Raw genomic sequence first — 15652 nt, forward strand, 5'->3', positions numbered from 1 at the left:
CTGCTCCTCCGCATCGAGAGGAGTCAGATGAGGTGGCTCGGGCATCTGATCAGGATGCCTCCTGGACGCCTCCCTGGTGAGGTGTTCCGGGCACGTCCAACCGGGAGAAGGCCCCGGGGAAGACCCAGGACACGCTGGAGGAACTGTGTCTCCCGGCTGGCCTGGGAACGCCTCGGGATTCTCCCGGAAGAGCTAGAGGAAGTGGCCGGGGAGAGGGAAGTCTGGGCATCGCTGCTCAAGCTGCTGCCCCCGCAACCCGACCTCGGATAAGCGGAAGAGGATGGATGGATGGATGGATGGATGGATGGACAAGAACAATTATAAGACTCAGCCTAATAATGCTATAAGAGTTATTATTATTATAGAAAAAGTCCAACTCTAAGTCCAAAAGAGCCTCAGGATTTTGTCACTTGTATACAATGTTAATTATTTGTTCTGTGGGAAACATTTTACTGACTGAGAAAATCAACAAATACATTGTGTTCCTCTTCTTTCAAATAAATTTACAGCAAAAACTGTTGATGAGCACAAAAGTACTACGCCCCATGTAATCATCTAATAGGAGGGTTCTTTCATCTGATTGGCCGGTCCAGCACTGACTCAGCTGTAGAATAGCCAGTAGCAGGAAGGCGGCTTGTTGGCCGAGGTCTCTAGGACTCTGACTGCGTCTGGCTCGTCTCGGACTCCTCTTCTACAGTCTGGCTCTGGTTCTCCAGTGAACTGACAGACAGATATTGGTGTTTTTCTTTAATGTTAATGTGTTTCTGCTTTGTTTATGATGTATTTGAACAAATCTGTATCCTCATATGTGACAGTTCTGTTTTTAGTGAGTGGTATCATACAATACAATACAATACAAATTATTTTTGTATAGCCCAAAATCACACAAGAACTGCGGCAATGGGCTTTAACAGACCCTGCCTCTTGACAGCCCACCAGCCTTGACTCTCTAAGAAGACAAGGAAAAACTCCCAAAAAAACCTAGTAAAAATGGAAGAAACCTTCGAAAAGGCAGTTCAAAGAGAGACCCCTTTCCAGGTAGGCTGGGCGTGCAGTGGGTGTCAAAAGATGGGGGTCAATATAATACAATACAATACACAGAACAGAACAAATCCTCAATACAGTATGAAAATAAAAATTTTAGAAGTACGGAACAGAATTTAACAGTAGATGATATCACATAAGAAGATTTGGATATATTTAGAGTCCTGGAGACCTCATCCATCAAGCTGCCTCCCCAATTTGGCCATTCCGTGGCTGAAACAGCGCTGGTGCCAGCCAATCCGATGAAAGGACCCCTCCTTCCCAGGATTCCTGCGATCCTCCATCAGAGATGACTTTACCTTAGGCAGGCAAAACAGCTTAGCAGGTGGGCCACAAGTGCCACATTTGAGTACTGAGAAGAGAAACAGAATAGATGAGGGTTAGTATCAAATTCTAACTATCATGTTACTTATATTTTAGTGCTAAATCATCTATTCTTGTATTTTGCCTTGGGAGTCATGGTAGTGGTCTGCACCCCACACTTAAGTAAGGAGAGCTGTGCAAAGTCGTTTGTACTGTTGTGTTGTATTTCTGAAGTGGCCATGACAGATTGGCCATTGAACTCTGTGAAGAGGATTACTTGTGTCCCGTTTTGTGTGTTGTATTTACCAAATTTTTTTGACACCCACTGCACGGCCAACCTACTGGGAAGGGGGTCTCTCTCTGAATTGCCCTTCCCAAGATTTCTTCCATTTTTTTTTTCCTCTACAATGTTATTTTTGTTTTTTCTTGTCTTCTTAGGGAGTCAAGGCTGAGGGGGGCTGTCAAAAACTGGGGCCTGTTAAAGCACATTGAGACAGGCATTTTCTCGAGGAGAGCTGCACAGGGCCCCTCGTAGAAGGTCCTTAACCCATCAGCAGAACCCACCGGTATCTGCTCCTTTGGGCAAAGAGGACCAGGATGAGCACTGCCAGAGCCTACAAAATGACCTCCAGCAGGCAGGCCACTGATGTGAATGTCTCTGACCAAACAATCAGAAACAAACTTCATGAGGGTGGCCTGGGGACAAGACATCCTCTAGTGGGCCCTGTGCTCAATGCCCGGCACCATGGAGCTCGACTGGCATTTGCCATAGAATACCAGAATTGGCAGGTCCACCACTGGCGCCCTGTGCTTTTCACAGATGAGAGCAGGTTCACCCTGAGCAAGTGTGACAGACGTGAAAGGGTCTGAAGAAGCCGTGGAGAACGTTATGTTGCTTGTGACATCGTCCAGCATGACCAGTTCGGTAGGGGGGTCAGTCTGGGGAGGCATATCCATGGAGGGACCTCTACCTGACTAGACAACGATACCTTGACTACCATTAGGTATCGGGATGAAATCCTTGGACCCATTTGTCAGACCCTATGCTGGTGCAGTGGCTCCTGGGTTCCTCCTGGTGAATGACAATGCCCAGCTGGCCTCATGTGGCAAGAGTATGTAGGCAGTTCCTGGAGGATGAAGGGAATGATACCATTGACTGGCCCCCAAACTCACTCGCCTGACCTCAATCCAATAGAACACCTATGGGTGTGACATTACATTTGGGTCCATCCGACGCCTCAGGCGGTCCAGGAGCTCAGTGATGTCCTGGTCCAGATCTGGGAGGAGATCCCCCAGGACACCTTCCATTGTCTCATTAGGACGTTGTCAGGCCTGTATACAAGGACATGGGCTGGGGAGCATACAAACTACTGAGTACGATTTGGAGTTGCTATAATGAAATTTCAGCAAAATGGACTCGCCTGCCTGCCGCCTCATTTGTTCACTTTGATTTTCGGGGTGTCTTTGAATTTGTAGATTGATCATTTTTATTTCCATCAAACGATGTGGCATCCTTTCGTTCCTAACAAATTACCATATCAGTAGAGATATCTCGCAGGATTTTTTTTCCCCCCATTGAGATCCGATGTTGTCAAAGTGTTCCTTTAATTTTTTTTGAGCAGTTTATATGAGCACATACACGTAATAACATTTTAGGTTTAGGAAAGAGTTCAAAAATATTTATTTGGAACTCATGCATTCAAGCAGCCCACAGGCAGTAGTACATTGATATATGGATTTCAGTTCTTCCTGTAAAACCTACAAATGACCCGTAACGACATCCTCTTTGCAAAAAAAAAAAAAAATGTGGCGGACAGCAGGCGCTTAGTCTACATTTTTAAAACAAAACATGATAACTGGACACAGCATACGAGTTCCCTTGGCTCTGGGGAAAGGGCAAAGGGCAAGTCTAAGGATGGGATTGGCAGGAGGTGGGCATATAGCCAGTGACTTCAAAAAGATATGAATGACAATCCTTAGGCTCTGATTAACGTTTTCTGCAGTGCTACTCATATAAATCTCAAAACACAGCTCATCATGGTGGGGAGAGTAATAAGTACAACAGTGTTTCACCTCCCTTGGTGGCGTGTTTTCTTTTCCATAGCTTTTTATTAAAGCACAGCATGTACAAAAGAATGAACACTTGAGGAATTTCAGCTGCAAGTAGGAATGTGAGCACGCTTTGGCGAGACTATCGCCCATGGGGGACTGGAGAACAATATTGTTGAGAGCCAAAGCTATTAAGTTAATGTTATTGGTGAATTCACATACATTCTATTCAAATTAAGTAAATACGTAGTTTTCACATAATAAAAGATTCTCTTTTACTTTCTATGAGATAAGTTAAAGAATACGTCGAAGTTACAGTCACCAGCCACTTTATTAGGTACACCTTGCTACTATCTGGTTGGACGCCCTTTTGCCTTCAGAACTGCCCTATATATTTATATTTATATATACAGTTAGGTCCATAAAAGACCTGGACGTCCACGGAAGACAACAGTGGTGGATGATCGCAGAATCATTTCCATTTTGAAGAGAAACCCCTTCACAACAGCCAACCAAGTGAACAGCACTCACCAGGGGGTAGGCGTATCGATATCCAAGTCTACCATAAAGAGAAGACTGCATGAAAGTAAATCCAGAGGGTGCACTGCAAGGTGCAAGCCACTCATAAGCCTCAAGAATAGAAAGGCTAGATTGGACTTTGCTAAAGAACATCTAAAAAAAGCCAGCACAGTTCTGGAAAAACACAGATGACAGATGAGACCAAGATCAACCTCTACCAGAATGATGGCAAGAAATAAGTATGGAGAAGGCGTGGAACAGCTCATTATCCAAAGCATACCACATCATCTGTAAAACACGGTGGAGGGAGGCAGTGTGATGGCTTGGGCGTGCATGGCTGCCAGTGGCACTGGGACACTAGTGTTTATTGATGATGTGACACAGGACAGAAGCAGCCGAATGAATTCTGAGGTGTTCAGAGACATACTGTCTGCTCAAATCCAGCTACATGCAGTCAAATTGATTGGGCGGCGTTTCATGATACAGATGGACAATGACCCAAAACATACAGCCAAAGCAACCCAGGAGTTTATTAAAGCAAAGAAGTGGAAAATTCTTGAATGGCCAAGTCAGTCACCTGATCTTAACCCAACTGAGCAGGCATTTCACTTGTTGAAGACTAAACTTCAGACAGAAAGGCCCACAAACAAACAGCAACTGAAAACCGCTGCAGTAAAGGCCTGGCAGAGCATTAAAAAGGAGGAAACCCAGCATCTGGTGACGTCCAGGAGTTCAAGACTTCAGGCTATCATTGCCAGCAAAGGGCTTTCAACCAAGTATTAGAAATGAACTTTTGATTTCCAGTTATTTAATTTGTCCAATTACTTTTGAGCCCCTGAAATGAAGGGATTGTGTTCAAAAAACGCTTTAGTTGCCTCACATTTTTATGCAATTGTTTTGTTCACCCCACTGAATTAAAGCTGAAAGTCTGCACTTCAACTGCATCGGAGTTGTTACATTTAAAATTCATTGTGGTAATGTACAGAACTAAAATTAGAAAAAAGTTGTCTCTGTCCAAATATTTATGGACCTAACCGTATATATTTATATATATATATATATATATATATATATATATATATATATATATATATATATATATATAATATTTATAAATTCATAAAGCATAAAGAAGAAGCATAAAGAAGGACGCCTCACACCTGGACAAACTGGTGAGGAAGGCAGGCTCTATTGTAGGCACGGAGCTGGACAGTTTGACATCTGTGGCAGAGCGACGGGCGCTGAGCAGGCTCCTGTCAATAATGGAGAATCCACTGCATCTACTGAACAGTATCATCTCCAGACAGAGGAGCAGCTTCAGCGACAGACTGCTGTCACCATCCTGCTCCACTGACAGACTGAGGAGATCGTTCCTCCCCCAAACTATGCGACTGTTCAATTCCACCCGGGAGGGGTAAACGTTAACATTATTCAAAGTTATTGTCTGTATGTAGAACTGCATTGTTATCACTCTTTAATATTGTTTTTTATCAGTATACAGCTGCTGGAGTATGTGAATTTCCCCTTGGGATTAATTATGTATGTATGTATGTATGTATGTATGTATGTATGTATGTATGTATGTATGTCTGTCTGTCTGTCTGTCTGTCTGTCTGTCTGTCTGTCTGTCTGTCTGTCTGTCTGTCTGTGCACCTACCTACCTACCTACACACACCTCCGTTATCTGCAGATTATAATAATCAGCTATTTCACTGACACCATAATTTACTAGGGTGTCCTGGTGACAGGGACAGTCCCACTTTCAAGCATTGCATCCCGATAAATTGCTCAAAAATATCAAAATATCTCATTTTTAACTGGCTACCTATGTTAGAAAGTTTTTTGTCCTGCAGACATCATCACAAGTCATTTACCGCAGAGCCAAGGGGGAACTCCACTTAGTCAGGAGGTTGTGCATTGCTAGGAGGACCAAGAAGCACACAGCAAACAGACAGCATATGGCCATTTATTTGTTTTCATGTTAAGCACTGTGTTCAGTCAGACGTTCTTATGTGTCAATTTTTTTTCTTATGTTTTCATGCCCTGATCCCTCTCTGATGACTAGAGCCATTAAACAGATGAGGCTTTATGTGTTGGCATACACACTACACAAGTTTCCCAGTTTAGGACTTTGAGAATCTGCTCACCCTGTAATTTACAGTCAGAGTGCCACAATCGTCTGGTGTCCATAATGGCCACTCGCTGTCATAAAGTTTGCTGTTTCACTTCTGTTATTCCATAATATTTGCCATGACTCAAAAGCTTTACAAGTCCCATTTCATGAAAATTACAACGGTCAGACATGCTCAAGCAAAAAATAACTAATTGCAATTTTTTTTTAAAATTTAAATTTAGGTTTTGTTAATAGACAACTGCAAATTGTCACTGCGTGTGAATATGGTGTGTGCGAGTATGAGTGAGAGTGGTCCTTGTAGTGGTCTAGAGTCCTGTCCGGTCCTTTTTTCAACCTTTGGCCCAATCCTTCTCAAATTTATAATTTGTCACACTGACAATAATTAGAAACAGATCGCACACTTTACTCGAGCTTCTTCTTGGGTCGCAAGTTGTTGGTACGGCCACATTTCTTCTTGCGGCAGTTGATAGCACGTGGATGGAGATGCACATAACACTTGCGGCAGATAATTTTCTCATGATGGTATTTCTGACTAAGCTGGTGGAAGGATGGTTCGATGACACTACCATGAAGGCACAGAACTAGGTGGAGGGTGGACTCTTGCTCGATACTGTAGTCTGATAATGTGTGCCCATCCTCCAGGTGTTTGCCAGCAAAGATTAGACGTTGCTGATCTGGAGGAATGCCTTCCATGTCTTGAATCTTTTGCCTTGATGTTTTCAGTTGTGTCGCTGGGATCCACCTCAAGGGTGATTGTCTTCCCAGTCTGCGTTTTCACAAATAGCTGCATTTTGGCTGCACGCTTGCTGCCAGGCCAGAGGAGAAAGAGCCCCTTTTGCCCAATCCTAATGAGACAGCCTGTGGCCCATACAACCCTAAATTAGATTTCAATTGAGAAGGCTCCAAGAACCCACCTACTGAACTCAGTCCATTGAGGGCTTACAGTGCCTGCACATCCCTCAAACACACTATGTATACATTTTCTATTTTTTTTTTCATTTTTCTCTGCAATATAGAGACATTTCTACAGTTATTAAAGGAAGCTTTGAAATATTGTCTCTCCTCTTGGCTGTGTGAAATGAACAAGTGATTTACAGGATGGCAGCACATGCCAGCAGCCCTCCTCTTGTTCTGAGCCCTTCTCCCCTGTCGTGCATTGTTCCTGGTCTGGTACCTTAGTAAGCAGCCAGACTGGAATATTATGAATGGCTGAATACGCGAGTGAATAGCCAATTCTGACCGTCCTTGGACAACATTCTAGAGCCCATGCTTTACAAAGAGACAAAAAGAAAATCACGTGGTCTGTATGTGTCAATCTTCCTGGTAACTAAATACAAGGAGAGAATAGAGCTGGTCGGAACCTGCCACGTCTGTGACACTTTTACAAGGGCTTTCAGAATGGGCCTAATTAGTGAATGCTAAATTCCCAGTGTTCAGAATAAAGGAAAGTATGCAGAAAAAGTATAAAACTGTTTATCTCATGTTTATGTATTTCTAGGATGTCCAGGATCTGACCAGTGGGTTGAGATGAATTGTTAATTCAGTGTTGTGTTATTTTCTTTTTTTAAACACAAGTGAAGTCTTCCTAAAACTTTTTGCTTTATGTAAAATAAGTCTTATTTTGGTTAGCTATTGTGAGACTTTCCCGGACACCACCAGTCGGAGACCACATCTTTATAAAAAGCACACGTTTATTAAACATTAAATAAACACAGTTCCACACAGCACACAATGCACAAAGCAATAATCACCCCAAAATCAAGTCTTTCTCAGTCCTTGGCCGCCTTTCCTCTCCTCCTGGGAGCTTTGTCCTACTCCCCCTCCCGACTCTGGCTCACTGGCTGTAAGGAGGCAGCCCCTTTTATTCCTGCCCGGATGTGCTCCAGGTGGCTGATGACGTCCATCCGGCAGCACTTCCAGGGAAGCACTCCGGGCGTCCCTGGCCGATCCCTCCTCCATCTTGCCAAGTGTGGCGGTAGTAATCACATCCGGGTCTCCTGAGGCTTAAAGAGCCCTCTGGCGGTGGCCACGGTTCCCAGTAGGTCAAATCCTCTTTTTATCCAGGGTGGCTGCCCCCTTGTGCCCTGGAAGCTATTAATGTCCCTTTCTGGTCCCTCCAGGCATCCCGGCCAGGTAATGACCGCAGTCATCTGTGACACTATGTGGCATCACTGTGTGTGTGTGAGAAAATGAGACGTGGGCATGCGAAAGAGTAGGAGCCTAGAAAATTGTAACATTCTGTAAAAACCGTTGGGTCCATTTTAGGGCCATGGGGTTGTCACCTCTCCTGACAGCCAGGCAGAAACCAGCAGTTGACTGGGCACCAGACCATCACAACATCCATTAACATACATTTAGTTTGTGTTTCTGCCGCACATTTTTTTTTTTGTTCTTTATTTCACCTTATACAATTTCTTGTATTAGGAATTTGTTAGTTTTCGCTTACCCTTTGGGGTTAGGGCGCAGGGTCAGCCATTGTACAGCGCCCCTGGAGCAATTACAGGTTAAGGGTCTTGCTCAAGGGCCCAGCAGAGTAGGATCTCTTTTGGCAGTGACGGGGATTTGAACTGGCAACCTTCTGGATACCAGCGCAGATCCTTAGCCTCAGAGCCACCACTCCGCCCCATTGGGATGAGGGCAGGAAACCCAGAAATCTGTCAAACAAAGGACACGTTTGTCGAAGTAAATAAACATTTTAGATATAGTGTTATCCTACTTTTCTTTTGAAGTTCCAAAGATCATTCTTGGGAAACATTATGTATATATATGTGTGTGTGTGTGTGTGTGTGTGTGTGTGTAAAAAGCCCGAAACTATTGAAATTGTCAGAAAAAAAATTGAAATGTAGATATGTCAGGTCATTGAAAGGAACTACTCTGGGCATCTCTCACCTAGGAGGATTCGTTTTGCCGTCATGGTCGCCTCGCTTGTGCATTAGTGGTGCACAACATTAACATTTTGCCAATGTTAGTGGCTAAGCGACTTTGTCTTTCTTCCGAGGTTTCGTTTTGCTGACGTGCTCACCTTGCTTGTGTATCCTCGGAGGTGGACTCCTTACCCCGACTCCACCTCTCACTTCTTGGCCGGACAGACAGACAGACACACACACACACACACACACACACACACACACACACACACACACACACACACTTCCACGCGTAGTCGCTTACAGTTAGGTCCATAAATATTTGGAGAGAGACAACTTTTTTCTAATTTTGGTTCTGTACATGACCACAATGAATTTTAAATGAAACAACTCAGATGCAGTTGAAGTGCAGACTTTCAGCTTTAATTCAGCGGGGTGAACAAAACGATTGCATAAAAATGTGAGGCAACTAAAGCATTTTTTGAACACCATCCCTTCATTTCAGGGGGCTCAAAAGTAATCGGACAAATTAAATAACTGGAAATCAAATGTTCATTTCTAATACTTGGTTGAAAACCCTTTGCTGGCAATGACAGCCTGAAGTCTTGAACTCCTGGACATCACCAGATGTTGGGTTTCCTCCTTTTTAATGCTCTGCCAGGCCTTTACTGCAGCGGCTTTCAGTTGCTGTTTGTTTGTGGGCCTTTCTGTCTGAAGTTTAGTCTTCAACAAGTGAAATGCCTGCTCAGTTGGGTTAAGATCAGGTGACTGACTTGGCCATTCAAGAATTTTCCACTTCTTTGCTTTAATAAACTCCTGGGTTGCTTTGGCTGTTTGTTTCGGGTCGTTGTCCATCTGTATCATGAATCAATTTGACTGCTGTATTTAGCTGGATTTGAGCAGACAGTATGTCTCTGAACACCTCAGAATTCATTCTGCTGCTTCTGTCCTGTGTCACATCATCAATAAACACTAGTGTCCCAGTGCCACCGGCAGCCATGCACACCCAAGCCATCACACTGCCTCCCTCCACCATGTTTTACAGATGATGTGCTATGCTTTGGATAATGAGCTGTTCCATGCCTTCTCCATACTTTTTTCTTGCCATCATTCTGGTAGAGGTTGATCTTGGTTTCATCTGTCCAAAGAATGTTTTTCCAGAACTGTGCTGGTTTCTTTAGATGTTCTTTAGCAAAGTCCAATCTCGCCTTTCTATTCTTGAGGCTTATGAGTGGCTTGCACCTTGCAGTGCACCCTCTGGATTTACTTTCATGCAGTCTTCTGTTTATGGTAGACTTGGATATCGATACGCCTACCCCCTGGAGAGTGTTGTTCACTTGGCTGGCTGTTGTGAAGGGGTTTCTCTTCACCATGGAAATGATTCTGCGATCATCCACCACTGTTGTCTTCCGTGGACGTCCAGGTCTTTTTGCTTTGCTGAGTTCACCAGTGCTTGCGTTCTTTCTCAGGATGTACCAAACTGGAGATTTTGCCACTCGTAATATTGGAGCAATTTCTCAGATGGGTTTTTTCTATTTTCGCAGCTTAAGGATGGCTTCTTTCACCTGCATGGAGAGCTCCTTTGACCGCATGTTGTCTGTTCACAGCAAAATCTTCCACATGCAAGCACCACACCTCAAATCAACTTCTGGCCTTTTATCTGCTTAATTGATAATGACATAACGACGGACTTGACCACACCTGCCCATGAAATAGCCTTTGAGTCAATTGTCCAATTACTTTTGAGTCCCTGAAATGAAGAAGGGATTGTGTTCAAAAAATGCTTTAGTTGCCTCCCATTTTTATGCAATCGTTTTGTTCACCCCACTGAATTAAAGCTGAAAGTCTGCACTTCAACTGCATCGGAGTTGTTTCATTTCAAATTCATTGTGGTATATATCCATCCATCCATCCATTATCCAACCCGCTGAATCCGAACACAGGGTCATGGGGGTCTGCTGGAGCCAATCCTAGCCAACACAGGGCACAAGGCAGGAACCAATCCTGGGCAGGGTGCCAACCCACCGCACGACACACACAAACACACCTACACACCAAGCAAACACTAGGGCCAATTTAGAATCACCAATCCACCTAACCTGCATGTCTTTGGACTGTGGGAGGAAACCCACGCAGACATGGGGAGAACATGCAAACTCCACGCAGGGAGGACCCGGGAAGCGAGCCCAGGTCCCCAGGTCTCCCAACTGCGAGGCAGCAGCGCTACCCACTGCGCCACCGTGCCGCCCATTTTATATATATATATATATATATATATATATATATATATATATATATATATATATATACAGTATATATATATACATACATATATATATATATATATATATATATATATATATATATATATATATATATATATATATATATACACACACACAGTATACAGCCAGTGGTGGTGTTTTACAGTACACCCTATTGGGCAATGTTTTCAAAACTATTTATTGAAGATGAAGGTTTGTTCTCACCTCGTATGCCAATGCTGCCACTGTTTTCTTTACCCATACAATTCATGGGTAGATGGATGGATAAAATTGTCCAGTTCCATTTAAAAAAAATAAATAACTAAAAAGTACAGATCCTTGTTTTTCTTCATGATAAGCAAAACAACTAACATACTAACAAGAAGCCTGCAGGACTGCAGCGGTCTTACTGGAAACTTCTCTTGGGAAACCTGTAATCCCCGCTTTATTGGTGTTATTCTTTTCTCTCAATTTATTGTTTCCTCTCAAATGGCCAAGTTTGGCATCCCCTATCACTTACCATGACTCATGTAAAGACAAACAGTGGCCTTCCAACGGCTGCCTCTTAGGATTAAATTCGCTGAAGACAGACCGGCGGTGGGAGTCGGTGTGTCTAATAAGCGCCAGTTCATTTTGTTCTGTAATGTTTTTTTTTGATCTCATGCATATTTTCAAGATGTCTTAAGACTGCAAATTTCTAATTGAGTATCAAGCAGCCTTTAATTAAAGAGCTGGCTTTGTGTATGGCTTTTGACTATTGTGCTTATGCAGTGATGCTTCACAGCTCCTTGGCTACAGCTTGTCCCTGCCCTGCTTTTTGTGCCATCGAAACATCGCATCCCCATTACCATAGTAAGGATTTCCATTTTTAGATCTATGCTCTTGTGATTTTTTTTTTTCTTTTTCAAAATGATGGGCACACCATCACCTGACCCGTAGGCCTTTAATGGTTAACCACATCAAGGTATCCAAACTCTTTGCTGTATTTGTGCTGTGTGCTTTGCATTGTTGCCCTAAGGCTGGCAAGTCCGCCCCACCCTAAGTTTGCTTTATGAAACTAAGTGGCACTTCTCTTTACTTAGTGTTGTGGCACAGTAGGGTGTTGTTTCTACCTTGTAGATCCAGCACCCTGGGTTAAAGGATCACATTTGCAAGTTTTCTGTGTGAGCTAGTGGCTTATCAGAAATTACTGTATACAATGATTGGCACCCCTGGCAAAGATGAATAAAGGGAGTTTTTGGTGAATTACCTTAATGTCACACTGATTAAAATTTGAGAAATTCAGCATTTAACTGAAGTCAATTTATTCTGAGAAATAATCGTTCCTCATCAAGGAGTAATTATTTTTAACAAAGCCACGTGTGCCACCATTATTGGCACCCTTGCATTTAATACTTTTGTACAGATTACCTTTCCCAATAAAAATGCACTGAGTCCTCTCGTATAAAGATGGAGAATATTGAGCAATCTGTGACCATTCCTTGTTACAGAATCTGTCCCAATCATCCAGGGCCCGAGGTCCTCTCTTGTGCCCGTCTCCTCTTCAGCCCACCCAACAGGTTGTAAAGGTTGTCCTCTTTTGTGTTTGTCCTGCTTTGTCACATAACAGCCTGCAATTTATGTATTTATTAATTATTATACATATATATATATACTGTATATATATATCTATATATATATATATATATATATATATATATATATGTGTGTGTGTGTGTGTGTGTGTGTGTGTGTGTGTGTGTGTGTGTGAGTGTGTGTATATACAGTATGTGTGTGTGTGTGTGTGTGAGTGTGTGTATATACAGTATGTGTGTGTGTGTGTGTGTGAATATGTGTGTGCGTGTGCATGTGTGTGTGTGTGTGTGTTATATATATACAGTGGAACCTCGGTTCACGACCATAATTCGTTCCAAAACTCTGGTCGTAAACCGAATTGGTCGTGAACCGAAGCAATTTCCCCCATAGGATTGTATGTAAATACAATTAATCCGTTCCAGACCATATGAACTGTATGTAAATATATTTTTAAAAATATTTTTAAGCACAAATATTGTTAATTACACCATAGAATGCACAGTGTAATAGTAAACTAATGTAAAAACATTGAATAACACTGACAAACACCCAGGCTCCCTGCTCCGCTGCACGCGCTCTCTCTCTCTCAGCTGCACGCGCTCTCTCTCTCTAGCTCTCTCTCTCTGCTCTCTCTCTCTCTCTCTCTCTCTCTCTCTCTCTCTCTCTAGCACGTGAGCCTGCCTGCTCTCTCTCTCTCTCTCTCTCTCTCTCTCTCTCTCTCTCTCTCTTACATTGCAGCAGTTCACGTCTGACAGAGAACAATGCAACACGTGTGGAAATCATCAGCGCGCACAAACCGAAAGGAAAACTGGCTTGTTCATATACCGAGTGTATGGTCGTGAACCGAGGCAAAAGTTTGGCGAACTTTTTGGTCGTAAACAGAGTTGTACGTGAACCGAGGTTCCACTGTGTGTATTATATATATATATATATATATATATATATATATATTTAATATGTATGAATCTATGTATGTATATATGTATATGTATGTGTGTACACACACACACACATAGATACATACATACATAGATACACACACTCACTGGCCACTTTATTAGCTACACCTTTTCAGGTGCTTGTTACCACAAATATCTAATCAGCCAATCACACAGCAGCAACTCAGTGTGTTTCGGTATGTACACATTGTCAAGATGTCCTGCTGAAGATCAATCCGAGCATCAGAATGGAGAAGAAAGGGGATTTAAATGACTTTGAACGTGGCATGGTTGTTGGTGCCTGATGGGCTGGTCTGAGTATTTCAGAAACTGACGACCTACTGGGATTTTCAGTATTTCCGTATTGTCATTTTTTTTTTTCTTAGTAATTCCAGCACACCCAATAGCAAAACATCCATGCATTCTGGCTTGTTCAGTAGCCTTCTGTGTCCCATTAGGAGATTGCTGGTCACTAGAGGTGGTTGTCATCTCTGCAGTCTCCGCCATGTGTTTTTATTTCCCCTCCCTCTCATATTTTTGATATGCTTTTTCTCTCTCATATTCCCTCAGGTGTTTTTCAATGTATCTGTTGAGGCCAGGACTTGCCCTCCACCCAGCACCAGGCACATGTTCACCATCAAACCTGTTGGCTTCAAGGATACCTTGGAGGTGGCCGTCACCTATAATTGTGCCTGTGACTGCACGAGGGACACAGAGGTCAATAGCACAAAATGCAGCAGCATAGGCACTTACACCTGCGGCATCTGCAAGTGTGATCCTGGCTACCTTGGTGCCCAGTGCGAGTGTCAGGAGGGTGAAGGTAGCAGCATGTACCAAACTCTGTGCCGGGAAACAGAAGGCAAGCAGATGTGCAGCGGTCGAGGAGAGTGCAGCTGCAACCAGTGCCTGTGCTTTGAGAGCGAATTTGGGAAGATCTATGGGACGTTCTGCGAGTGTGATGACTTTTCCTGTGCCCGACACAAAGGCATTCTGTGCTCAGGTAAGATGGCAGGGATGGGAGTGGCCACCTCATAATGGTGTGTATGCATACATCTATCGGCCTCATCATTAAAACCACTGCCAGGTGAAGTGAATATCATTGATTGTCTTGTCACAATTACATCTGTCAAGGAGTGGAATATATTAGGCAGTAAGTGAATGTTTTTGTTGGAAGCAGGAATGATGGGCAAGCGTAAGGATCTGAGTGACTTTGACAAGGGCCAAATTGTGATGGCTAGATGACTGGGTCACAGTATCACCAAAATGACAGGTGTTGTGGCATATTCCCTGTATGCAATGGTTAGTACCTACAAAAGCAGTCCACGAGGGACAACTGGTGAATCACCAAAGGCTCACTGATGTGCATGGGGAGCAATGGCTAGCCTGTCAGGCCCAATCCTGCAGAGGAGCTACTGTAGAACAAATTGCTGAAAAACTTAATCCCGGCCATGAATGACAGACATCAGAGCACACAGCTTATCACAGCTTGCTGCTTATTGGGCTGCATAGCCAAAAACTGGTGGTACTGACCCCAGTCCACTGCCGAAAAGCATCTACCATATTTTTCGCTCCATAAGACACACTTTTTTTTTCCCCAAAAGTGGGTGGAAACGTATGTGCGTCTGGAGCAAATATTGCGTCACAGACCATGATGTGTATTACCTGACAAAAGTCGACATCCAAGGATAGAGGGCGACATTCGGCTGTTAATGGCGACAAAACTCACCATTAAGTTACAGGCATTCCCTCTCTGCTTGGAGGAATGTTAGACTCATTGACTTGGCACCTAATCCTTGCGTGTGTGTGAATTACGTAATGTAAACAAAGGCGAGATGGCATCGACATCTCACGAGGGAGCAAAGCGAGTACAGAAAACAAAATACTCAGCAGACGATGTTTTGCGCATTATCACTGAGTTGGACTCTGATATTTCAGAATCTGATTTTGTTGAGAGTGAGG

The 15652-nt window shown here is 43.3% G+C and overlaps 1 protein-coding gene and 1 pseudogene across 1 annotated transcript in view; one reads left to right on the plus strand and one right to left on the minus strand.

The window, feature by feature from the left end:
• Positions 1-15652, plus strand: part of itgb5 (integrin, beta 5) — a 154185-nt gene that overhangs the window by 56656 nt on the left and 81877 nt on the right. The window contains exon 10 of the mRNA XM_051930310.1: positions 14264-14693. Coding sequence (XP_051786270.1) covers positions 14264-14693 — 430 coding nt within the window. The remainder of the gene's footprint in view (positions 1-14263; positions 14694-15652) is intronic.
• LOC114656392 (ubiquitin-60S ribosomal protein L40-like) lies at positions 6436-6872 on the minus strand (annotated as a pseudogene).

Source organism: Erpetoichthys calabaricus, chromosome 8 (genome assembly GCF_900747795.2).
Source record: "Erpetoichthys calabaricus chromosome 8, fErpCal1.3, whole genome shotgun sequence".
Classification (NCBI taxonomy): domain Eukaryota; kingdom Metazoa; phylum Chordata; class Cladistia; order Polypteriformes; family Polypteridae; genus Erpetoichthys; species Erpetoichthys calabaricus.